Source organism: Centropristis striata, chromosome 20, assembly GCF_030273125.1.
Source record: "Centropristis striata isolate RG_2023a ecotype Rhode Island chromosome 20, C.striata_1.0, whole genome shotgun sequence".
Classification (NCBI taxonomy): domain Eukaryota; kingdom Metazoa; phylum Chordata; class Actinopteri; order Perciformes; family Serranidae; genus Centropristis; species Centropristis striata.
Window position 1 is genome coordinate 10,052,809 of NC_081536.1, and position 26,985 is coordinate 10,079,793.

Consider the following 26,985-nt stretch of genomic DNA (forward strand, 5'->3'; position numbering starts at 1 on the left):
TAACATCTAGAGGAAAATATAGTGATTCATTTTAGTTTCTTTATTAACTATAAACAAAAATATTGAGAAACAACTTCAATTTAAAAAGGGAAAACAATTCAAACGCGGCTTTTGTTACAAACAATTTATTGACATCTCATTCGATAAGCAAACAGTACATCTAAAAAAAAAAAATCACTTCAGTTTTGGCACTACACTATACATAAGTGAGGTACTAAATGCTTCAATGCTTGGACTGATTTCAAGTCATCAGGGGAAAAGCAAAACAAAGTCATTTCATTTCATCCCAGTGGGCTTTAGAAAAAAAGTAAATAGTACCAGGGATAAGAGGTCACAATTATGGACAGGCGGTTTGGTTATTTTCTTGCACCGAGACACATGAAATGCTCATCAAACTGTTCTTAGGTCCTCACAGCAAACGCATCACACAGCACAGCAGTGGGGAGCTTGCCCTCTCCCTTTCTTTGCAAAAGTAGATAACAAAAGGCTCCATTGCTAAAAGCTCAGCCATCTACTCTATCTCAGTAATACCTTCTATGAAAAAAAAATTAAAACGCAGCACTTCAAAAAAGTAAAATAAATAAATAAATATGTTTGTGCCCATTTGCTATACCATGATAAACACATACATGATGCATATAATCATATATAGATCAAACAGTCACACAAACACTGTGTGTTGCAGGTTTAAGTCTAATCAAAAGTGACCATTTTTCAATAGTCAGTTCTCTGTGGCTCATAACCTAACACTTCACTATTGGGGGATAGTAAAGAGCATGTCCTACACTGGACATTGTGTTGGCTCAGAGTTGATACTTGGGACAGAATCCTGAGAAATGTGTGGGACACTGGCAGATGTCTTCAAGCATCCCATAAACACTCACACGCATACACCCGTGCACATGCACACAAACAAACCAAAAAAAAAAAAAGAAGAAATAAAACTGTACAGTAATGTTACAACTGCAGGTCATTCATCCCTGCTATGATTGATCCTTAAATATTAAGTATAGTAGAAATGTAAATGAGCTAAATACATGAATACACAACTTTTCAATCCTTCCCGTGTGCCACAACTCAGTTGCTTTGTGTGCCACTCTTCCTCCAGGGTGATGCTGTCTGTCATCAGTCACGAACTGGAGCCTCCTCCCCAATGCAGGCTGGTATCTGTACAGTCTGTGGTTGTCCCAAACTGATACAAATGAACGACAAACAAAAATGATAGTAAAAATGTGGCTCAAGGAGTTTTCTATTATCCCTATGAAATGATCCCTTCAGCAGCTTTGTTTGACCCTATTCAGTAGTGAATAATAATCAAGTCATATGTCAGTAAAACTGTGTTTTAAGAACAGTTAGTCAAAGGTTTTTACCAGGTTTTAGGCATAGTAACAGGGGGAGACCAGCAAGTCAGTCAGGACCAGCAGCTGGTCATCTGTGAACTGCTGCTTATGCTGCTGCCAGTTATCATGGTGAGTCCGTCGGAAGTTTGACAGAGTTTTCTTCACAGTCATCTGGAACACAAACACAAATTATGGCTGTTGTTAACTCCATATTCAGTTAAATAACTAAATATATAAATAAATGAATGACATTGCACAGGTTTTGTTGACAAAAAGAGCTTGGTAAAGTTAAAAAAAATAACAAGGTTGAAAAATCATCCCAGTGCAGCAGTCTATAGTGATAAATAGGTGATTACACATACTTCAATTGGTTGTGTGTCATTCAGGTGAGCACTCAGGTCCATCAACAGCTGGGGCATCCACGTGGGCACGTCATATGGGCTGGAGAGAATACACGCGCTCAACCCCAGAACACCTGCATGGCGCCGCACCAGGTCTACAAAATCACAACAGGAGGGATTCCATTAAAATGGGAGGAAACAGAATATGGAGTGTATTTTTCACATATTCTAGACAAGCTCCTTACCAGCAGAGGGTATAGTGTCCACTATAGAGCCGAGCTCCCTCTTCCTCTTCTTAGGCAAGCAAGTCTTGCATAGAGCCTCAAAATGTGCCTGCATGGGGGCGTCCATGGACAGGAAATTGCACTGAAGGAAGCCGCTGAGGGTAGTGGCGGCCATTTCTCTTACCTAGAAAACAAAGGCAGAAAGGTCTCACTACAGGGCAGTATTAATTACAACATGGACTACAATGGTGCAACCAAGTACATCAAACTTTATTTCTTTAGCACCTTTCATAACATTAAATGCAGAACAATGTTCTTTACAATTAATAACAGGTATTACAGTCCAAACAGGACAAGAACAATAATACAATAATAAACACAATAATTAATTCCTTAAAAAATGTATTTTTTAAATATACAAAAATAAAATAAATCAAATACTACTAATAAAAACAGGTTGATTATGGTATAAACAATGTTTAAATAATAATATTAATATTATATATATTTATTTTTGATTTTCTAAGTCCATCACGGCATAATCTAACTAGCGTAGCATCTCTGTCTTGTCTTTTTACTGCCCATACTAAGACCCAAGCCCCACCATCTTGCTTTCTGCACTGTATCAGACATACCATAGCAACAATGTCATTAAGCACGGTGTTTCACTGGTGTGTACACTGGCCAGCTGGATGGAAATAGCAGCCAGCTGGGGACTGGGGGTGGATATGTGTATGTGTGTACGGGGATGCTCCTCTGTAATGTCAACTAAAATGGTCCATTGAACATTTTATACCTCTTTTGTCAGTGAAATTCTCAGCAGGAAAGGTAAACTTTTAAATAGATGTGCAGATTTTTTAAGCAGCGTTCCCCAGAGAAAGACTGTATAGATTCAATAGTACCACAAGGGCTAATAGCTTACAGTGTTCCCCTTTGGTGCACTTAGGCTACAACATTTTGTATAAATAATATGACAGATTTTTTTCTATTAAATGGGATGGTGGATTACTTGTAAAGATTCCTTGTAAAGCTGGTGTTTTGTATGACGTGGGTTACTCAGAAAGGGGTCATTGAATGCGTCTTGGCACCACTGTCAGCTACACAAATTCTTTAAACATATATGTCTAGTTAAAGTGATCCTGAAGAAATGACAGCATTAACAGTGTCACGTAGCTAAGGCCTATAAAATCAGGCTTAGGTTAGCTTAAGAGGCCAAATAAAAATGGCTACTTCCATCCATCCCCCACTTCTCCTTTGTCTCTACTCCATCCCTCTCCCTCTCATCCTCCTTCAATCTGAACGTTATCTCCATAGCAACAGATTACTGCAGCCTGTGGTTTCCATAGCAACAGCTCGAGGACTGGAAGGGGGGGGAGTGGAGAGCCAGGAGGAGAGTGCTGAATCACTACAGTGAAGCTGAAAGACAGTGAGACTGCCTGCTAGCATAAACAAGCATGTACTGGCCAATAGCCTTGCGATATAATCAGACCATATGTTTGTTCATCTTTCAGTGACGGTTATGCCAGGCTGACATGTTTCAGCTTTGCATCTTTAATGATATTAATGTCAAACCGTTGTTTTTTACCTCCAGCTGCTCGTCCTCCAGCAGTCGTATCACCAGTGCGCGGACGTCATTCACTGCTTTCTGGTCACTCATGAAGGTGAACAGGTTGTAGAAAACCATGATCTGGAGGTATGTGAGCACCGTGTAGCGAGCGTGCCAGGAGCTGCTGCCAGCAATCTGCAACAAACAACAATAAAGCCATCCCACATCAGTAACATACTCTGAGCATTTTGTTTCACGGGGGGAGGAGACCATGTCCTGGATCAGTCTTTCGTTTAGGTTTTTGTAATGGAAATGAACAGTTTAATCAGAATTTGTGAGTATGAACAAGTCAGTCTTTGCATACTGTCATACCAGTTTACAACTAAGTAAATTGGCATATTATCTTTGTTACTTCTCTTAATTTAGTTGCCAGTTGTCAGAGAATCCTCCAGAATACTGTCACATATACCACATATGAGCCACATATGTCACATAAATATATATATACATATATTTCTTCATGTTCTCTCATGTATTATCCAGGTAGCTGCACACAACTGTACTGACACAATATATTATGTAACAGATTCATTTAACAATGAATATTCAGCAGGGCAGATGCAAAAATGTCATTCCGTTGTCATTCCCTTTGAACCATTCATCTTTTTGCTTATTAACCTTATAGGTTACAAGATGTGAGAGCCTGTAAAAAGCCCAGTCATGCGTGATGCAGGTGAAAAGTGGAATAACAGCCACAGTTGCCAGATGACTCACCTCCTGCAGGGCACTGAGGACCATGGGGATCTGTTCTGTGTAAAGGAGTCCCTGAGACATCAGAGACAGACATGTCTTTGCATCCCTCTTCAGTTCATCGTAACTGTCATCATTCTCAACTGGAGCGATCTGGAACAGAGGACAGAGACCGCTTAATAGGAAGGCAGTAGTCATTTTAATTCCCAGTTAATTTACGTTAATCTAAAGTCGGTAGTGACAAAACTAGGAGATCAAAGCTGTGAATCAATGAGTATTTCACCTTGAAGAGCAGCGGAAGCAACCGTAGTTGTTCTGAGACAGCAGTGGAGAAAGAGCGACCAGCACTTGCAATCAGCCACTTCAGCACTGCAGACATTTGAAGACAGGAATTATGAATTTATGTTTAAAGAATGAGCTTCTGCTTTAATTGTGGGTGCTTGACAAAAAGAGATTCATTTTCTGCTTAAAACTACTTCCAAACTGTTCCTAAAATAACCAGTACTCATTGTGACGGTTACTGACCCACCTGTTTTTAGTAGTTTGATAGCTTGCGTCCTCTCATCCTGCTCTCCCACCTCATTCTCTTCAATCACGTGGTTCTGGATCTCCTCATCACCTTCGGTTAGAGGCTTCAGCTGCAACAGAATTCGCTCGGTGAAGTCCGAGATGCGCGGGGAAGTGGTTGGCTGAGTGTATGGCAAGTTGACATCAATCATGAAGATGTAGGTGAGCACACTGGAAGGAGAGCAAATCAGAGGGGATGAGATAAAACACACAATAACAGAAGTTAAAAATTGCAGATAGTACATTCATGTTTACTCAAGGTTGTAAAAAAGGACCTCACCTGCCGATGCGTTCCCGAACATTCTTGTACACCTGTGTGAGTTTGGGCTCCAGGTATTGCAGCAGCCTGTGAAGGAGCTCCGGAACACGCCACTCCTGCTGAGCGAGGCCTCCCTGCAGCACGTAGAGACGACTGGAAGAGGAAAAAAGAAGCGCAATCATCACAGTTTGTCAGTCACATCAACATCTGCTTCAGGCAGCAGCCTTTCTACTCACCAGGCGTCGACAAAGGAGCCCCCCTCTCCGTTGACTGGAGACTCCATGAGCATCTCAAACAGCCAGTAGAGCTTGCGTGGGTCTCTACTCTCCTGTACAAGACAGAAACAATGGAAGGAAGGATGAGTGACACATGTTTAACAAATGTAAGGATAACGACAAGATGGATGTAAATGAGCAAAAGCTTACACAGGCTGTAGCAATGCAGGTGCCCCAGTCTGCATACGTTTCTATTGTGATGTTGGACAGGGCAGTACGGAGCAGCGGACACAACACCTCCCAAAGGTTCTCGACCTGTAAAAAAAACAAAACACGTTTATGTACTAACAAATTTTTATATTTGATTCTGATTGTTTATAAAATCGGGGTCATCGAGATAAACTGACTATTATCTGCATCGTGTTTTGTCTTGTATTATAAGTCAAGCACACCCCGCCCTCCCCCTGACAGGGTTATTGACTGGAATATGATGAATAAAGTTGAAAATATTTTTAAATATATGAGTAAGCATTTTCAGTAGGTTATTTAAGTGCACTTCAACTTTCTTTTTTTTAACTCTTTGTTTTGTTTTACAGTTGAATTCCATTTAAAGTTCAACAAAAGTTTTTTTTTTTTTTAAATTCAATTAAAGCATGATGTGATCTCAATATGGACTAATATAATTGTGATTATGTTTTCTGACAAATCAAGCAGCCTTAGTATGTACAGGTTTGTTCATGTTGTAGGATTTATGATTTAAAAAAGGACGCTACCACAATTATATGCAGTATGTTTATGACATTTTTACTTAAATAAATCCTGGTATCTTTTGTAGTGTGGGAAATCTCACTAAGTGAAAGTTTCAGTCCCATACCTTTGAGTAGCTCCAGTGCTTGCAGCCTCTGATCAGTCCAGAGATGATCTCCGCAACACAACGCTGCTTGCTCTCGTGGGAGTCGGCCACAAGGCGCTCCATGTGTGGTTGCAGCAGGGGAAGAAAGACATCGCTGAAATTGCGGAACAATCCCTTGAGAGAGCAGGAGAAGTTAGCAAATTAAATTATGTTTTGGCTGACTTGAGTTGCTTTCTGCATTAAACAGCGCTCTCTGAGGAATCTCACCTTGAACAAACAGAACCTGCGAGGACTGAACTTGTCTTTGCCCTTTCGGTCCTCAAGAGAGAGGAACACGATGAACTGGTTGATGAAGACTGGGTCTGAGAAGTGGTCATAGATGATCTGTTCCCGCTGTTCAAAGGACATCAAAATGTATTTTACTACATGCAGTTGACATTATTTTAAATTACTAAATGTGTTACATATTTTTCCTCACACACCTCTGTCATTTCCTCTCTGGTCAGGTTCTGTTTGGGTTGCTCCTCCAGTGGTGCATACATCATCAGTTTTCTAAACAACAATAATAAGACGATTGTAAATAAAACTGAGGTGAAACATGTAATACACACATAAATACACCAAGACAGCAAAAGAAAGGAAAGAAAATAAATGCAATATAAAATGACAACCTTGGCCAGCTGTAGTATCCCCAGTGGGTCTTTTCCACAAACACACAGCCGTCCCAGTCCTGCTGTGTGCGTGGCAGGCTGCTGCTGTTGTACTGGAGCCACTGGTTGTCTAGACGATCTCCTGCCACAATACCTTTTAGCTCCTTCCCTCCACCTGAAGATATTTGAGATGAGTAACAGAAACTATAATTAGGGACAGAATTATGTTCATACACACGAACAATAAACAAACAAAACCTTATGGTGCTTACAAAGCTCAGAGGGGCTGACAGGGACTTTCTTATGTGGCCTCTTTATTTGTTTCATTATCCCTGCCACAGCTGATATCGCCACCTAATGGACAAAATAACACATTGCAAACAAAATGCACAGTAAAGACTAGAATGCATCCACATGCTGGAGAATCACAGCACTGCTGCTACATGTCTCATTATTTGCGTATACCACACCTTGCGGACGTAGAGGGAATCGTGGTTGAGGCTTTTGACAAAGAACGTAACAGCAGCTGGTGGGAGTTCGTGGTCATCTCTCAGCAGCAATGACAGGAAGCCAATTGCGATGTGTTCAAACTTCCAAGGCCTGGAATGTTAAACGAAGCAGGTGTTTATTACGGACTAATAAATAAATATAAACAGGGGTTTGATGAAGTAAATATTAATTTAACCTACATGTTCCTGTTGTCGAGGAAGTCCAGCAGATCACCAATAAGCTGCTTGTATTTCCTACAAAAATGTAGAACAGTATTAACATTTGCACCTGTTATGTAAACCAAGTCTATCTTGTTCACATTAAGGTTGTATGCGAAGTAAGCTCATGATCCTAACAGATGGATTAGGCGTCAGTATCTCTAAGTGTTTTTTGTAGGGCTAAAAGACCGTGTTGCAAACTGGAGACTGCAAGTTAAGCCATTTCATATCAAAGTAGTTGTTCAAAGAGAATGAGCCAAATTCAAGTGAAGCTCCTTGGTTTGGTGATGATTCTTTGTCTTGTTCCTGATGTGAACTTACACAACAGACTCTGCGTTCTTGAGCGCCTGCTTTTTCAAAGCCTCTGCTTCTTCTTCCTCTGAAGGAATAGGCTCCTTGGGAACAGGATTTCCAGCGATCATCAGTTGTTTGGCCACAGCAGAGCACTCATCTGGGATCTAAAGGGACAGAAAAGATAAAACATACAGTATAAGACATCATTTGCAGAAAGGTTGGTGACTTATTAAATACTGGCTTTACTTGCATAGCGAGGTTGGGAGTGGAAGAGAGCAGAGAGTAATATGGGGGGGGGATTGACTATTTTGTAACTACTTTTGTGGTAGAGAAGTGCTGAATCACTGTTAAATCATCTTTTAAATAACTCTAAAGGCCCTTTACAACCTTTGATGTGAGAGATTGTTCACACTTGACAGTCGTAAAGATAAGAATGCCTCAGGGTGTCTCCATTTCTTCATATATGCTTATTAAAAACTGGTTTTGACTAGATTTTCTAGACAACGAGATAACTATGAGGAGCCAGAAACGCCCCTCTTCCTGTTTATGACCTTGTTTTCTTTGCAGCTTTGTTATTACTAGGCTGGTGGGGGACGGGAATTAATAAAGTGACTATGCAGCCTCTGATGTATGAGGCCTGTTTCACGGTACCAGAACTTTTAATACATGTATTTTTTTAAGGACCAGTGTTTATGAGTAACGGAGCAAGTTTTAGGTTTGTAAGGTAAAAGTTTCCTGCAGTTCTGAAAACAAAAACTCTGGTAGCTTCAATAAGTTTCTCCTGAGTAAAAGGTAAAGGGTATAAAAAGACATAAAAAAAGAAAAACAAATTGTGTGGGATAAACTATATATGTGTTGTGCATCCAAATTTTATTTTTCACTGTGGCTTAATATTTCAGAATCAACAGAATTTTACCACATATTTCCAAACCGGAAATGTAAATTATAGGATACTGATCTTTGATATACCGGTAGATTAAATCACTCAGAGCTAACCCACAATTTTAATATATCCGTTTTTGAGTTATTGAGCTTCTTCTATGAGGTAGACCACTATCACAATTGCCTTTGATTCTGTGATCCATTTGTTGAATTTTGTGAAATGTTCTTACAGAGAAGTCGACGCCGATGGTCTCATACTGGCGATGGATCTTGTCTGCGAGGTCATCAAAGAGCCGCACAATGGAGGGCTTCTCCAGAGACATGGCTGAGCTGAGGCCGGAGCGTACAATAGCGGGCCATGTCAGAGCGATGCACTCCCAGTCGTGCAAATTGGCCAGGCACACTCCACTGTGATTCCCCAGGAGACAGTACAAGGCACCCTGGAGACGTACACAGATTGTTAATGTGAAACTTTGTGAGTGTTGTAGAGCAGGACACAGAAGTGCCAGAGAGGACTGTCATACTTTGAACTGCTGCTGTGTGACGCTGCTGTTGTCCGGGTTGAGAAACTGGAGGACGTGGGGGATCAGATCTCTGCAGCAGAAATTGTATGTTCCCAGAGCAGCGTACAACACATTTTGAGCTCTGCTGCGTACCTGGACAGGAATAAAAAGTATTAGTTACGTTAACAATCACTCCAGATGTATTTTTGTGATGTGCATACCTAATCTGTAATGTCAAAAAGGTAGCCTTCACATAATAATGCATTGGTGTGAGTGTCAGGTGGAACTCACTTGACTGTAGGTGCTTGTGGAAAGCCTCAACAGATCTCTCATCAGCTCCTGGTGAATGCTCCTGTACTGACATCCCTCCACTGTCAGCTTTCGCAGCTAAAGAACACAAAGATTCAAAGTTATAAAGGGTAAAACACAACGATGCCCAACAAGGTAATTCCTAAATTAAGGACTTACCTCATGCTGGAGCATGACTCTGTCTATTAGCAGAGCTCTAATGTGCTGCTTTCTGCCATGAAGCTGCAAATACAACAGCAAGGCATTACACACTTTACAGTGTTTTTTGTTTACAGTCAGTTTTAAACATAGCATGTACTATTAGTATCACTAATGTATCTAATACAAGCATTGGGGAGAGTGAGTGCATCGTTTTCCTTTCCCAGGATAACAGTAGATAACAGTAGTACAAATGTAACAGTGCTACAATAAAATGTTAGATTTCTCACTCTGTTCTCCATTGATTTCTTCACAAGGTTGAAGCTCTTCCAGCGAGAGTCAAACTCATGTTTGTGTGAACCTTTGAACTGCAACAGGTCGCTGATAATCTGAAAGATATCAAAGACAAAATATTGACTATTCTTGGACATTAAGATCAATACATGAGCTACTGCCAATAGCCTATAGAATATTCGAGCAATTCAGCATAATTCAAATCAGTTTAATGATAACCTATGCCTACACATTGTCCCCCTTTGGTCTTCAAAAAGCTGGTATATTTTTGTGTAAATGATAGGTTACTAAATGGTGCACAGCAGTTCTGAGCCAGATATAACTTTTAAAAATGTTGGTAAGGGGTTGCCGAAATACGACAAATTTGCTCTGTAGCCTGAACCCTGATATCGACATACAATTCAACACAAACAAAGAGGCTATCATGTAACTGCCTGCCTACCTTGATGACAGAGAAAAGGGACTTGGTGTCATCTTCAGAGTGCTCCAGGATGTAATCTGCAAGAAGAGGTTAGAAACGTCAGTTGGCAAACCTGCAGTACATTTTGAGCTTGCATGTTTACCTCAATGTGACAACAACTTGGCTGTAGAACAAAAAACGTCCACAAGACTAAAAAAAGAGAGAGAGAGAGAACACTTACGCAGCAGCTGTCTCATCACTTTGCAGACAGCATCTCTGTAGTTTTCTCTGGACTCATCTGCAGACAGAGATATTATTACAGTGTCAGATTATACTCCAATAAACCCTATGATTTACATGTACTATGCACAGAACTTTTATCATCCAACAGTTCTTAAAAAGTGATTTGCCTACCGTACTCCACTCCTGTGTAGAGGGTGGTCTCATCTAGATTCACCATACTGTGGACCCTGGGAGAAAAAGCAGGTTTGAAGCCATGTTACAACTTAAATTTCAAGTCTGAAAACGTATGAAATAAAAATAGGCCTCAAAACATCTGTCTAATATTGATGTAATCACAGTGCTTAACAATGCTACAATTTGTCATTTGTTTTTCTCTTGGTCAGACAGATTTAATAAGTGAATGCAACTACTCACAATTCAGGGATGTGCTCTCCTTTCAGTGGAGGCATCAGACTCCCAGCTCCGAGGAGGCAGTGCTGAACAATGGTCAGGCTCTGTAGGACGTCATCTCTGAAAAACACAAAATTAACGCACATCATAAACATGCATGACAGAGCCAGAAAAAATAAGCAAAAATGGACTGAATCCAGTCCACACCTTGTGACTACAGTGGAAATCTAGAAATAATTCTGTAGGAGGGACAAGTGAAGATTCAGACTTGTTCCTTCGTACCTGTTCATATCCTGTTCTCCCTGTGCAAATCTCTGAAGGCGCTGAAGTTCAGGCTGGAGGATGAGGTCCAGTAAATAAAAAACAAAGGAGTTCTCTTCGACACTGGGCACATGCCACCGGATATCCAAGTTCCACAGATCCCCTGGTCGACCCCAGTCCTGCACAGAATGAAGACAATGAGCAAAGAAATATTCATACCACCTGATAGAAATGAACACAGTTTTTGTTTGTTTTGTGGCATAACTGAGATATCCATTTTAAATGTGAAATTAAAAAAAACACATGGATTTGTTTTTTTCATATCTGGTTCATATGTGGAAATAGACCAAATTGAATCCAAATATCTGTAAATAAATACAACTTTAATCTCAACAACAAACTTACCAGTTGGACCTTGTATTTGGTAAAAAAGAAACAAGAAAAAGAAAACAGTCGTCCTCAACACGTAGAGGGCATCAACAATGATTTAAAAAACAGCGTCTCTATCAACACCATTGTTTGTGTGTTTAGTGGCCATGGCAAATGTATGACTTTTAACGCCGTAAGATATAAAGAATGCCAATGCATAAACATGATTTAGAAGAAATCCAAAAAGTATTAACATTAAAAATAAAATAAGCGTAAAATATCCCCTTTAAAGACTGAAACAACACATTAAACATCCCAGATAACAACCACAAGTGAGACATTGAATCTCTCTGGTGGAAGAGACAGTAATCCAACAAAGTGATCTACTATCCATGTCTTCACCAAGGAAGCGACTTAATTGGATCAAAGTACGGTGTGTCTTCACCGACTAACTGTCTGAAGAGAGGATCGGACAATTAATGAAACAAGGTCACAGTGACTGCAGCAGAGTTGTATGGCTTAGAACAAATGTCTGTTACTGCAGGTGTTTTGTTTTTAAATATAATCTCTCACTGATTTGGGGGATGAAGACTTGTACAACAAAACAACACACATTTCGTCATGAAGTCTCAAACATAAATAGAAGTAGCAGATATGTGGGGAAAAGTAAGATTATTGTTGGCTACAAGTTAAAAAAAATGTTGCACTGATTTGATTAAGCTTCTGATATGTTCAACAAATCATTATCAGTACCTTGATGGGCAAGTAGTCACTGATTGGTTGGTGGAAGCCCCCTGGCACACTGCAGTACTCTGTGGGGTAGATGAGGGCTGTGGAGCGAAGGATGTGGTGCAGCAGGTTGCAAGCTAGAGTGTAGCCCTGCTTACACTTGAGGTGAAGCGTCAACTGCAAGATTTGGACCAAGTTGGAACGGTAGGGCAGGACCTTGTCCCCATCCACCCGGGTGACCTGAGGTGCACAAGACAAACAGGAAGAAATATAGTGAAATACAGATTTACGGATGGGAGAAGCTGTTAAATACAGGAACTTCAGGTTTGAAGTAGTAAATCACCTCCGACAGCAGCTGGAGATTCCACAACAACTCCTTGTCAAGCTCCTCGTCATTCAACACTTCCTCGTCTGTTAAAAACAAAGTGTGGGTCAGGCGAATAACAAAGACTCATGGAAGAAAACACGAGTAATGAGTCGTAAACCTCTTCTAGAGGAGCTTATTCCTGTGTGGTAGGTACTTACTGACAGCGATTTGGTTTATGGCATTGCAGCAGTGTGGCACAAACACCTTTAGTGACTCTGCAGGGTGACACTGAAAACAGAAGCACAGTGAGGATGATGATAGTACACTATTAAACTACAAGAAAGCTGATGCTTAGAGACCACATGAAGAGTCTGAGTGGACTCACTTTGGAAGCAGCTCTGCACATGTCCGCCACCATTCTCCCAGCTACACGCGTCTCAAAGATGTTGGTGGTTGCAAAGTTAAACACCTTTTCCAGAGCCACCTGTTAAAACAATGTGACAAATGTGTTCAATATAGTACATAGAGTATATCAATGGAAAGGTGTAATATGTGGAATGACGTGTGTGTGTGAAAAGTCTTAACCTTGAAAATGTCCAAGGAGCACTGTGTGAGGATGGTGCTGAAGGTGGAAGACAAGCCAAGCTCTACCAGACTCTCCAAATGAGTCATTTTCTCTGTTTCCGTTTCCTCACGAGTTTGTTCCAGAGTGCTGCTGTCTATCAGGGCAAAGCATCTGTGCAGAAAAAGTGAACAGAGAAAATACTGGTGCTTATGAGGCCTCATCAACGAATGCATTTCTCAATAATGCTGTAAAATCAATACTTCCAATTTGTCAGGTTCAGTTAACTGGACTTTTGCCCCTTAGTTTATGTAGATGGGCGTCAATAAGTTTACCTAACGAATCCCTCCAATCACAACTGCATTACAGAAAGCAACTGCTCATGAATGACCCGTCTTTTAATGTTCGTCTTGAAATCTTAACATACCTGTCCATGAACTGAAGCACAAAGTCTTCGAACTCAGCTGAGGCTGAGCACATCTCTCTTTCCACCTGAAAGTCATACAGAAATATTAAAAAAGCTATACACAGGGAGCTTTTAACACCTTGTATTTATATGAGAAAAACAATTCACCTCTGTCAAGTCCGTTCTTTCATGTAGGGCAGACGAACAGTCCACCAAAGGCACAAGAGTCACAAACGTAGCAATGAATTGGAATGTGATCTGTGGGGACAGGAACGTTTATCAGATTTAAGAAGTTTAATAAAAATGAAAAACACCAAAAATACAGTCAAGAGTGTATTTCATGAGTGTGAAGATATTGTTAATAATACTAGAGCGCACCATGCACTTGCTGAAGTCATTTGGGTCAACACCCGGCAAAGCCCTCATGAGTAGGGGCAGCATGTGAGTGGGCCCCTCAGGAAAGCGCTGCCCACCTGACACTAGGCTCCGTGCCACACCAATCATGCAGCTCAGAGTGGCTGTCAGCTGGTGGGGCTCTGTTAGAGTCTCCAGAGCAGGGTATGTTCTGTGATAGAGACAGAGAACAATTAGCCCTTTGTGTTCATTCAAAATGTGGCCTTGTCTCCTATCGAAAGCAGAAAACTTGCAACAGTGCTCCAGATTCCTGACCCCTTTAAAAAAAAAAAAGCTGCTCTGATAAAAAAAATTCCCACATAAAATTGTATTAAATTCCACATTCATCAAGTTCAATATTTTAACCAGATTCTGTCCTGATCATAGCTACCAAATATTCACTCATTTTCACAATTTTAAGCCTTTAAATGCAGGCTTGTTTACACAACGCCACTGTTGATATGAACTCCAGATTAGGCTCTAGATTGAAGGCATGATATAACAGAATGCATGATTTAAGCTTTAATGGGGTTTTAATGGCTTTCATAGGGGCATTTTTGTCCTCAAGGCTCTGTGTGTCTGTATTTTGGCGACATTGTTTATTATAGACTTATTAAAGGAGCTAAAGTAAAAACATTTATGCCAAAGCATTTACACAGCTAACATCAAAAAAATTGAAGAGCCAAAAATGTTCCTAGTGAAGTACAAGAGTTCGAACTCGGGTCAAAGACTTATCTAAATTCTCCATTTCAGTACAGACTTACTTCTCCAGCACAGGGGGAATGACCAACTCTGGCCTCATTAGAGCCAGGTTTTGCAGGGCCTGGGCTGCGTCGAGACTGCCCGTCTTGCTGAACATTGCCAGCAGCACCGGCTGCATCATACTGTCCACAAAGTCTGTGATATCCTCCTCTGTGAGCTTGTGACTGTCCGGTATTGGTGTTAGCCATGTGGGCTTTCTGTAGCGCTCTCGGTGCAGCCGCCGTACCACGCTGGCTGGGAGACGTTGCAACAGCTTCATGAGCTTCATCTGGGCACGAGGACAGAGGGACAGAAAGACAGGTACATTACAAAGGGGCGACACACAGGTGGAGCGTGTGCCTTCAAGTAGTTTGGACGAATGGAGAAGTAGATGGTGCATCGAGCATCCGGAAAAAATGTCTACTTGGCTCTTGAGTTAAATAAGTGAAATGGCATCAGGCAAAGAATAAAACTCATTCTGTTAAACAGTGATATGAAGGTTATAATTTCCACTTTTCCTCCAATGAATGGCTAATCATGGAATGCCATTTAAGTCTATATTAACGAAATCCATGAGATAAAAATATAAATACATGTGTTTATGAAAAAATAAATATAGTTAAAAAATAAACAATATTAATAATAGTGACATTTTTCAAAGGGCAACTTTTATTTATTTTAGGGGACTTACTTTGATGTATGTGCCACAATTATTTCACTGTTTGTCTTACCATTTTGTTTATTAAAAAAGTATGCAGTGGTTATCTCAGATTCAGACAAAAGCAATGAGCTTGCACACTTTGCATTCCTTCCGCCTCATTCACTGCTGCGCAGACTACTAAATGCAGAATTATGAAATAAAGTCCTCCTTAATTAAATAAATGTGAAATTATGAAATAAAGGTCCCCGAAAATAAATAGATGTGGAATTATGAAATGTCTCCTGAAATAAATAAAAGTAATCCTAAAATAACATTTTTTTAAATTAAATCAATGCATTAATTTTTGAATCATGTTAACTCGTCTACATATATTTTTAGATATTCATTAATTGTCTCATTTATGTATTTCCATTTAATTTAATTATATATTTTTATTTATTTATTGCCTTATTTAGTTTATTTCACAGCCATGTTTATATATTTATGTATTTATTTAATAATGACCTAAATATCATTCCATGCTAAAAATCTGAAAAGAAATTAACTATAAATCATAAACTGACCTCAGTATTTACTTTTTTTATTTATTCTTAGTTGATTGCAAAACACTGTTTACACAGGTAAGTGGATGACCCTCTCACATGTATCCAAGCAACAGCCTAGAATACACACAAACTCATGCCCCTGCCAAAAATAAAGGTTTGTGTATGAGGACATGCTGCTGCCAGTGGTGCTTCAAATCTAGTAGATGGGGAACCTCAAAACAGAAAGGCATTTGGCCCTGCTTCAGTGACCTTTAATAGCATTGCAGCCATCTCAATCACATGTCCTCTTGTTATTTCTGAACTTGATACAAAGATTCAGGAAGCTTCCTAGAAATATGATGATGAGTGTTACGCACTTTGTCATTGTGCTGCCGCTGAGTGTCATGGAATGAACATGGTGTTGGAATTGTGCTTGGAACAAACTGGCTGAGTGATGTATCTAAACTCACTGGTAGCAGTCAAACCATCAGGCCTCATGTCTATATTATCGTTCTATATTTTATGTTTTCTGTGCTACTTATTAGTTTGAATTGGGTAAACTTCAGTTGGAGAAATATGATGTCATACATTTCTGTGCACCAATCAGAGCATTGCTACATAAATCAAAATGACAACTGTGTTGTTGCTTGCTTATGTTGCTGCCACCGACACCGAATCAAATCTAATCAAACAACACTTACACAGTTCTGATTAAGCAGATAAGTAGTTTGGGAGTGTTAATCTCTTAATTAATAATAGTACATATTTAATGCTATGTAGAGATAATTCAGATTCTTTTTTTTAAAGTCCCTTTTACTCTATTTATCAGCTATTATTGTACCATTTGCTAACCAAAGATAAATAGATCTATGTCTGACCTGGTGACCCAATTAGGTCACTGAAAAAGTTGTTGATGCAGAGCTGAACTACTGTTCGAGAACTCTCTAATTGACTGTGAAATTAAGCAATCCCCATCCTTTAAGGTTTCTTCTATTCCACAGTCATCCGAAAGAAATGAAAAAGTTACTCACCAACCAGCGGCCATGGTTTGATGGGTGGAAGAAGGATGTAATACTGTTGAAAAGGCCACTGAGTTGTGCTTGAGCCTGCTTGCTGGGTCCTCCCTGAAATTCACATGGTAACAGTCAATTTGACAATACTCTTAACACTAACTGTGGCTGCATCCATTTACTAAAGACAAAATTTATGAACAATGAACTAACCAGGAGGGATGAGACCCAAAGAACCACATGGCTGATGTCGTAGGCATTCGTGACATAGCGTGGTACCATCATCTGACTGGTCCCCACAGGGAGATTCAAGCTCCTCAAAATTCTTGTGAAAATCTGAAATGTGAAAAAACAAAACAATTTGGGTCAAATATCCATCACATCATTTTGATGTGGACTTATTTGTTGTATAACTGACAAAAAATACATGTTACATTTAATTTGGCTTAGCAGGTCAGGAATATGTTTATCATATGCTTGCGTTGTCAAAAAGCATGGATCAAAACATTCACTATGTTGAAATGCAAGCATGATGCAAGTCTGTTCCCTTCAGTGACCAAGAGCAACAAGGAAACATGATAGTTTGTTTCTCTGACAAGCAGCACTCACAGGCTGTGAAATGCACACCATGAGCTAAAATCATAAAGCAGGTGACACAAAACTCCACACAAACAAGTACTGAACTGCGTAGTGGGTAGTTGAAAGAAAAAAATAACAACAAACCTTAGGGATGTAAGGGTCCCAGTCAATGTAACCAATGTTGTCATTGGCCAAGCGAGCAAAGATGTTGACCAGATGCTGTAAAGACGGAGGAAAACATGTTACACAGGGTAAAGAAATACTGACAACTTTCCATTCAGATATCTTTTGAACAAATTAATCTACTCACCACTTCCCAGCTTGGAAGATTTTGCACGGACAACCATAAGCTGATCAACTCATCGAACCACAACCTGTCAAACAAACAAATGGTTAAAAAAAAAAGCAGAAGACAGCTCTACTAATAACATACATGTGACATCTAACAGACAGGCGTCATAGGGAAGTTTCAGTTCAAGAGCTAATGTCATTTACTTCAACAGGCCTTTACAATAGTTTTTCTCTCATTTACACTGCTCACATGTGTAAAACAAGTTGAGGTAGAACTTTATTTTGAAAAGGTCCATATGTTTCATTTACATACCATGCTATTTCATTTACTTTAAAAGCTTAGGAGCGTGTATTTAGGTTTATCAGACACGCATACTGATGCTGTCAGCAGTCACTCATTTGAAATGCAAGCATGATGCAAGACACCTCCCATGAGTGACCAAGAGTGCTTGATTAATTGATGATTAATTAATAATTAACATGAATTAATTGCTAGTTTAAGATAGATTGCACAAGTCAGGTGAACATAATAAAAAAAATGGACTGCCATAATATTCAACAAATATAGGCATTTCCCAGGAAACGTATTAATAAATGATGGACCTGTAAAGTAAAGAGTTACCCAGTTTAGTAGTACCTAGATTTTGCCCAGTGCACAGTTTTTGCCCAGCATTCTTGCTGCCCAAGCCAAAGGAGCTCTATTGGGTTGAGATTTGAAAAAATACACTGAAGACACTGTCATGATCCTGGAAAAAATCTTGGTGTATTAATTTAATTTGTTCCCCTGGTGTAACTGTATGCTTTAGGGGGACGGACAGTGGTCATAAAGGGAAGCATCTGGTCAGCAGTTTGCATTATGTTAAGGCATTAGGTAGGCGGTGAGATTTAAGGGATGCTCCGGCAGGATTAAGGAGCCTAAGAAATCACTCACCACATCTCTACACCATAGTGTGATGAGGTGGGAGGAATGGAAAGCCAGACAATATGTTAATGAATACAAAAATGTCTTTATCAGGAATCGATGTGGGTGTTATACTTGAACAGGTTAGGAAAACATAGGAAACAAGAACTGGATCTTGGTTCTCTTTCATTGCACTTGTTTCAATGTCTCACTGCGTGTTACACCCCCTCACATATTCAGAGGCACTTTTTTCATTATGCCAGCCCTGAGCATCTGGCAGTCATAATGTTTCAGTCGGGACCCTGTGCCTTTATGTATGGCTGACACAGCTTTGCTCATCCTTTATTTTATACATCTTTTCACGCTGCAGAGGCCTAGCCATTCTTTACTAGATCTCAAGGCTAACTATCTGTCTTTAGACTAGAGCAATCTTGGATCTCAACCATATGTAGGACACAATGTGAAGTTTCTTACTTGAACCCCTTGTGGTGCAGCTCTGGAGGCAGCGTCGTGGGTAGAAAGAGTTCAAAGTAGCTGATTGCTCTTTGCATGGTGACATCAAAGGGACAGAGGAGTGGTCTCCACTCATCCAGCATCTCCTGAGTAGCAGATTCTGAAAAGTATCTGTATGAACAGAGACATAATAACAATTAGATTTTTGTACAAGTAAGCATGTGGTAACAGGAATACTATTAATATCATTTACCAGCTTATGAATATGTATATATGGACACTTGAAGCATCCCGAGCTGCTTAGAGAACACGACAAAGATGCACAAGCCTCTTAGGACCTTGACAAATCACATCCTCACACAGCAGAACATGCACACACACGAGATGCTCAAGGCTGATAACCAGACTTTACTGTCAGACTTTAATAAAACTAAGGCTACATTCATATAAAAATATGGTTTCAAAGCAATAGCATACAACTGTTATGTATACAATCGGGGTTCTTAAAGCTATTTTAGAGTAAAATTTAAGCAAGCACCATCCAAAAAGATTTTCAATGTACCTACATCAAACATTTTCAGACGTTCAAAGCATTTATCATTACATCTACATCATCTTTCCAGAGTAAGTGATCAACACAGAACTTGATCTAGCGGTTACTGTAGCTAACTGAGCATGTCCAACATGAGACACCCAGACACTGGGGTTGTGTCATTTCAAATGCTTGAAGATATTTTGTTGGAATACTAAAATTTCAGTTACTGCTGGGTCATGTGTGTTTCAATTTTGGAGCACAATGTTCGTGAGAGTACAAGTTATACACCTGGCACATTTTTAGCTGTTAGGGTAAATCCTGTGGTTTCTCTTGGCTCAGAGGGGGGATTTTCATGGGTCATTATGTGCTTGTATAAACCCTGGAGGTTATTTCAGGTCACATAGCCTCTTCAGCGATTCCACATCTATTGGGTGCCGTGAAAAAAAAACAACACTTCCAGCCAAAAATACTTCCTTCTGCTGATCCACAGCGTCTCAGCAGCTGACCAGACATCACTCTCTCTTCTCACAGTGACAGGAAATTTTCACACAAGACAGAATTAGATGAGATAATAGGATTAGCTGCCTAAGCACAAACTGAGGGACGAGTCCGAGGGCTTTCCTAAGATATCTGCACGCGCAACGAGGGTGAAAACATTCAGCGACCAGCTGTTAATAGCAAAGCTTTGGAAGGATGAAGCAATTCAGCAAAATCTAATGCACAGTACTCAGATTTTTCATCCACTACAGCATCTAGAATATAACCAACACTTGGAGGTCTTCTTTCCTGTCAGCTCAGCTTTATAAAAGAGATCCCTGTTTTGTCAATTTACCAAAATCAATATTGATGCAATCAATTATTTCTCTCTGATATACCTCCAATTAAAAAATAATAATAATAATTTACCAGTTCTTAATAATACCCTCCAAAACCCTAAATTTAAGAAGAGACAGTCAAATACATGACATAATGACTGAGATGTACTTACGGTCTGCAGCTTTTCACAAGTGTTTTCAACACGCCTTCCACAGAGCTGTGAAGAAAATGAAAGGGGAATGTCATGTCATGTCAAAACAACCACTGAAACACTGATGTTAGACAATCTTCACACCAATGCAACTTGACTTTGATTGCATGCACACAGAAACTTCTTTACACGCCTGACTTGTGTACGGTGAATGACAAAATCTTACGATCTGGTGTGCAGTGACGAAACTGAAATAAAACATTGTTAACAAACTGGCATCACTTCACTGAAAATAAACACGCTATTTGTTGTCAACCATAGTTGACCTTCCTGACTGGCCTCATGCCAATATATAGATTTATAGGTTTCACTGACTCATTCACAACTCGTCCCTTGGAATTCAATCAGTGCTTTAACACTTTGTTTGTGGTGGCTGTGAATTGGCAACTAATAATAAAATGTCTTGCACATCACAAACTCCTGACATGATTATCTTCACATATAGGCTGCATAAGCAGGACTGTGGTCACATAACAGTGTTGAAAGCTCGAGACCGATATAACCACAGCTTTTGAGCTCCCCTCCCACAATCCCACCGATCTGCTCGCATGCAAGCTCAAGCCATGCCTTGTTGGAAATGCCCTACCAATCCCACTCAACAACTGGTCAGTTATCTCTTCATCATCCAAGTCTTTTTGTAGCTGACTTACTCCACATTTAATAATACTTTTACAACGGCTGAATTATGGGCGACACTTACTGGTGCAAGCCAAACTGCACCTACCTAAATGGTTCTAGCCCAGTGTTTAGTGCTGTAAGCCCACAACAAACAGGCCACAGACCAGGGTCAAACTCATGCACTGCGGATCCAACAACAAGAACACGTCAAACTGAGTGTCTCATTACAAAGTGCTCAGACACTCAGGCAGAAGGTACCCCAGACTACACTTTTTGACCTTTGTATCTGAGTTGAAGTGAACCCTCACATTCACCCCAACGCATTCCAGGAGGGGAGGAAACGTGACAAGAGCTTGCGCTCCTCCATGACTCCTGAAAATGCTGAGTAGTAGTGCATGGCTAAACGGGGATAACTTACAGCAAGAACTCTCTTGAACATGGCCCAAAATATAGGGAATTGTTGAGAGATCTTTAATTCTAGCACTAATGACACCGCTAAGCTAAAGAGTAGGCCAATACATGTTATATCTGTCATATAAAACAGAAACTATTTTACTTCCTAATATGGTCATCGTCATCTTCTTTTTTCTATATTGCTGCCACATAATCCACTATAGATAGGAAGGAACTACACATTTTTTTGTCACTCTCTCATGGTTGATATGGGGCATAGGAGGAGGGTAAAAAATCTGTTAGCTGCAGTGCGACAGTCTCCAGTATGAGTGAAATGTAAACATTGCCCAAGTCTTGATTTTTTTCCTCTGTCACAATGTGGGGTGTCCAGTTTTTTGTTTTGACATGCAATGTATTGAAAAAATAATAAAACAAAAACAAGTAAGTGCCTCAAAGGATGAATTCAAAGTAAAACACAAAGAGAAGTATTGTCCTTACCACCTCTGAACCAATTTTAGCATTATGAGTTTAGAGGATGAACGAGGCCGTGGAGAACTGAATGTGAAAGGAGACAAAGGCATAAAGAACACATTCAGCACACGACAAAGTGCCAATCACTCAAAAATATGAACATACTATGCATCATCTTATACAATTTATTATCAGAGTATCCTGTTTTGTATGCATTAGTATAGTTTTGAAAGAGGTGAGCTGGCAATCAGCCAAAGCAGCTTGTTTTCATCAGCTGTAATGTAAAAGTGATGTGCTAGCAAGGCAATTATGTGAAAAACATACAATGTTCCCATAGCACCATAAAAGAGCACCTCGCACTGCTTGCTACTTCACTGGGAATTTCTAAGGGTGTTGAATGGAATAAACCCACTCAAAGTGAACATTGATTCTTGTAAAAAAAAATAAAAATAAAAGTACAGTTATTAAAGGTATGTGGTGTACAAAGTGTTCCCCTTGTTCTACAACAACTGGTCCAATTACACAAACACAATTTATTTAAACTCATACGTATACTCTACAATATACAATTATCTAATAATAACCAAAGTTATAACAACATTGGCCTTTGGAACAATTTCCCTTGATATACCGATATATCCATTTATCAATGATGACTTAACTTTTCTCTGTGTACATTTCATTAAAGTTAAGTTGCTATATCACAAAATTAACAAATGAATATTATAATAATATTCCAACCAAAGTTAAAATATATGTTAAATACTTTAACTTCAAAATGGGGCTACCAAAGATTATCTGATGCACAATACAACCACCAAATTTGTGTAATTTAAATGTAGCGATCGCTAGCCTGGAAACCAGATGAATCTGCAGAGCTCATTTTTTATTTGCTCTGGCAGATGAGTCTGGCACTCTCCCATTCAGACTGATTTCCCCCCACATGGCCCCCACCGTGCCAATCACAACAGTTTATCTCATATAAAGTGGGTTTGATCAGATGACTGACGTCCAGCGCAACTCACAAAACTCAAATCAACTCAACTGTCAAACTAGGCAGCACTGGTCAAATGTGAATCAAGATTTTGTAACTGTGTTGCCCATTTCTCACCTTGAATGTTTTCAGAAACACATTTAGGGACTATTTAGCTGTATGAGAAAGTTTCTGACCAGGCCACCATGTTTGTCCTGCTTGAAAACAGACCATGCACAGCTCCAACTTGCTTCTGTCACCCAGTGCTTGTTAATGCTCCAATTGGTTGGGGGTCACAATTTGTTGCTCTGATTGGTTGTAGGTTTATTCAGAGGTATTTCTGTCTGCCCCTGTTGATAATGCCTCTTGGAAATCAAAAATGAACTGAGAGGTTCCAGACTAATACGCATTTGTGAATTAGTCAGGCGGTGCCAGGCTAAGTGATTGCGCCTTCCTCATTAGATGTCAGTAGCATTTCCTAAACTCTATGATTAAACATGCTTAAAAATAAATAAATTAGCAAACACAGAAAAGGACAGAGGCCTACTTGGGAAACCAGTTGAGGCCCAGGTGCTCCGTCTTAGAAAAAAGAATCCTGTCATGCAGCTCATACAGTGGTCTCCAACTCAACTCAAGGTCCTCCCTTGAGAGTAGTTCCCTTTTCCTGTTAGATGAATGCAGATAGATCAGAGTAAACACATAGATCCTTGCTGAGCATACAGCCTTACCCTATGAAAAGATCACACAATGTATTATCACTGGTAAAGTTACAAATAACTTAAACTTAGTTCTTGTAGAAAACAGAAATGACTCAAGATAGCCTCTCACTGTAAGATTTTAAGGGTTAAATGTGTGCAAGTTATTGTTAAGAAGAGATGGGGCCCATTCTTACTTGAGGAGGTTGATAAGAAGCCGTGCAAGGCCCTGCATCATGCTTATCTCAAGTTTAGGGATCGTCACTAGCTCATAGAGCAACTTGATGAACAGGACATGGTCTTCTTTGCTGAACTTCCGCCCATACAGTCTCATGTACCTAAAAAAAAAGATACTGATTTAGGGGGGATTGCTCCATTTTCAACATTTTCACCATCATGAAAAACACAAACTTAAGATTCTTATGTTCTTTCTAGAGCCTGACCAATTTACTGGATGACCGATATTGGTCTGTCACAGACATATCGATATTGGCATTTGATGTTAGTTGTCAGATATGCAGTGAAATGAAAACTTCTTTTACAGAAAACATAATGCAGAAAATTATGCTTAGGGTGGTTTGGAAATTGAGTTAGCCATTGATTATGTTTTTTCAGTTTTAATTCCTAGAATTGGTTGACAATGTAATACATTTAAATATTATGTATAATAATTTTAAATATTTTCGGTAAAGTTAATTGTTTAAGAGAACAGCCTTCTGAGTACCTCATATTAGTGCTGTTTGTTTACAATCCACAAAGAAAAGGTTAAATTTGACCATTTGAAATGTTATTAATCACTGTAAAAGTGCCAAATACCAATGAACAGTATCTGGGTCAACCCCACACTAAACTTTCCATCTCTCTGAGCCGGCAGTGACTCACTCTTAGACAGTGCAATGAGCCAGCATTGGGGACTGAAAAGGATTAAAGTCAGCCCGGCAACCAAGTACAAACAAATTAAACATTACTCTAAATGTGTGTGACTCATTACAAAACACCTGAAATATAAATGATGAACCATTGTGACTTGACTTATCTTTTTAGCAATAACTTTGAACAGATAACTGATGATCAAGATCTCTACAAACATCCACTGCATATCAAAAGCTGGATGTAAACATTCAATTCAATTGGTGGAAGCAACTTCCCAGGGAAACTTAGAAGTTCAGAAAATTAAATTCTGTTATTTCTATGTTGAGATATCTGTTGAGTTGTCAACTGACTCGCTAACTCAAAAAGAGAATGTCAAAGGCGAACTACTAGCACAACAGTAATGACAATGGCCTGCTGTTGTGCTCACTGCCTGGGTCAGGTTGGGTATTTGACACTCTACTGGCCCGATTATGAAACCCTGACCGTCCCTAATCACATTCACTGGGCAGCTTGCATGTCACTTTCATGGCATAACAGCTAACGTTAACACTTAACCTCAAAAAACAACCAGGCTATAAAGTAATACAGATTTTTTTGTATGAGGTTCTGAGCCTGCCATGGCCCAGACTTTTTCAATGTGTCCCTACAGCAAAATACATAATTTAAGGTTATACAAAGAAAGGTTGCACAACACGCACAACAAGGTTTGTTTACTTCCAATGGCGCAGGCCCGAAAACATTAAAATAAGCAACGACTGTAAACAATTCTCTTATGTGAGGATGCAAATGAGCTACTGTTAATGTTTAGTTACTTACGTGGAAAGTTTCCTTGTCCAGAACAGCACGCCGGGCCATATCTCTCTGAGCTGAACCGCTCGGCACAAGTTTCCTTTTATTTTACTCAGAATTTCATTAGATTCATCGTCTAGCCTATCCGCGTACGGCAGAAGTTTGTTGTATACGATGTCTTTTTGAGGAACAAACCCCAATGTATCAGACTGTGCCTTTTTCATATTCCAAAGTCCAGCCGGCTAGCTCCACTATGCTAGCAAATATTACTCTCTTTCACTTCGTCCGGGTTCTAAGTGCACGTTGTTATGCTACCTGGCTAATATAACGGCTAGATATTCCCCACCTAGCTACCTTCTCCAATGAATCGTTAAGGTTGTTCTGGCCCACACAAGTTATGGGATTCACAAGTTGATGACCCGCTAGCTAGCCATAGCTTAAGTTAAGTTAGCTTCCTTTACCAGAAAACATTAACATTACCAATGTCATCTTTTAAAAGTATTAAGGCTAACATAAAAACGCGAGTTTGTCCACAAAACGCGTTGGCACTCGATTTTCTTTCTTTCGGCTAATCCTAAAAACCAGGCAACCAGCTAACGGTCTAGCTAAAGTTAGCTCTCTACTACAAAAGCACAGTCATATCCCAAGGACTGTCAACGTCGACTGATTCATCCAACTACGGTAAAGCAGACGGCAGACGACACCCAGCTACAAGCTACACAAAACACAGCCGTCATATCCGCTGCCTACTGGGGGGACTACTACATTTCCCAGCATTCAATTTGCCATTCATGCTGTTTTTAACTGTTGATCCTTAGCCTCTCAAACAGGATGAATTTAAATCCACTTGACCCCGCGTCCTCTAATGACTTTTGTACTAACGTTACAGTGACGCTAATTAAGCCGAAATAACAACTCTTAACATTTTAATTTGCTGTATCCTTTGCGCATATATGTATGTATATATATATATATATATATATATATATATATATATATATATATACATATATATATATATATATATATATATATATATATATATATATATATACATATATATATATACATATATATATATATATACATATATATATATATATATATATATATATATATATACATATATATATATATACATATATATATATATATACATATATATATATATATATATATCATATTTCAACATACAACGACATACAACAATCTATCTAACATGCAATAATTTATTTTCACATGTGCAATATGTATGCATTACGTAATACTCTCAGGAAAACCCTATGTGCAATTTTGATAATAACGTTTAATAGCAGCCATGTAAGTATTCTTAAATAGTGTATCTATATTTACGTATGTATATAATGTTTTATTTTTATTATTGTCATTATCATTATAACTCCAACCTCTGTATCTTAAGCTGCTGTGACGACTGAATTTCTCCACTGCGGGAAAACTATTTAAAAATTATTTAAATTATTCACATAAACACACAGTGGTGTAATGGTAAGCTCTCTCT

At 39.3% G+C, this 26,985-nt stretch overlaps 1 protein-coding gene across 2 annotated transcripts; it reads right to left on the reverse strand.

Moving 5' to 3' along the window:
• Nucleotides 1-109: 109 nt before the first annotated feature.
• Nucleotides 110-26,262, reverse strand: psme4a (proteasome activator subunit 4a). 2 transcript variants are annotated; one of them, XM_059359019.1, is made up of 48 exons: nucleotides 25,494-26,262; nucleotides 24,002-24,142; nucleotides 23,657-23,773; nucleotides 22,164-22,220; nucleotides 20,616-20,660; nucleotides 19,114-19,263; nucleotides 17,758-17,821; nucleotides 17,592-17,666; nucleotides 17,082-17,204; nucleotides 16,890-16,982; nucleotides 14,697-14,962; nucleotides 13,918-14,104; nucleotides 13,708-13,797; nucleotides 13,561-13,625; nucleotides 13,157-13,307; nucleotides 12,957-13,055; nucleotides 12,790-12,859; nucleotides 12,608-12,675; nucleotides 12,289-12,504; nucleotides 11,188-11,345; nucleotides 10,930-11,025; nucleotides 10,687-10,742; nucleotides 10,514-10,570; nucleotides 10,315-10,370; nucleotides 9,869-9,967; nucleotides 9,600-9,662; nucleotides 9,423-9,518; nucleotides 9,153-9,284; nucleotides 8,859-9,068; nucleotides 7,774-7,910; nucleotides 7,435-7,488; nucleotides 7,216-7,345; nucleotides 7,018-7,099; nucleotides 6,767-6,920; nucleotides 6,578-6,647; nucleotides 6,363-6,488; nucleotides 6,117-6,269; nucleotides 5,453-5,557; nucleotides 5,264-5,355; nucleotides 5,049-5,180; nucleotides 4,731-4,939; nucleotides 4,485-4,570; nucleotides 4,226-4,354; nucleotides 3,491-3,646; nucleotides 1,927-2,089; nucleotides 1,703-1,836; nucleotides 1,371-1,511; nucleotides 110-1,192 (listed from the first exon to the last, which is right to left on the reverse strand). In XM_059359019.1, the coding sequence occupies exons 1-47, from the start codon at nucleotides 25,688-25,690 to the stop codon at nucleotides 1,377-1,379; spliced, it is 5,544 nt and encodes a 1,847-aa protein (XP_059215002.1). In that variant the 5' UTR covers nucleotides 25,691-26,262; the 3' UTR covers nucleotides 110-1,192; nucleotides 1,371-1,376. The 2 variants fall into 2 exon arrangements, with proteins under 2 accessions (XP_059215002.1, XP_059215003.1); XM_059359020.1 differs by lacking the exon at nucleotides 22,164-22,220 and having other exon boundaries at nucleotides 25,494-26,261.
• Nucleotides 26,263-26,985: the final 723 nt, after the last annotated feature.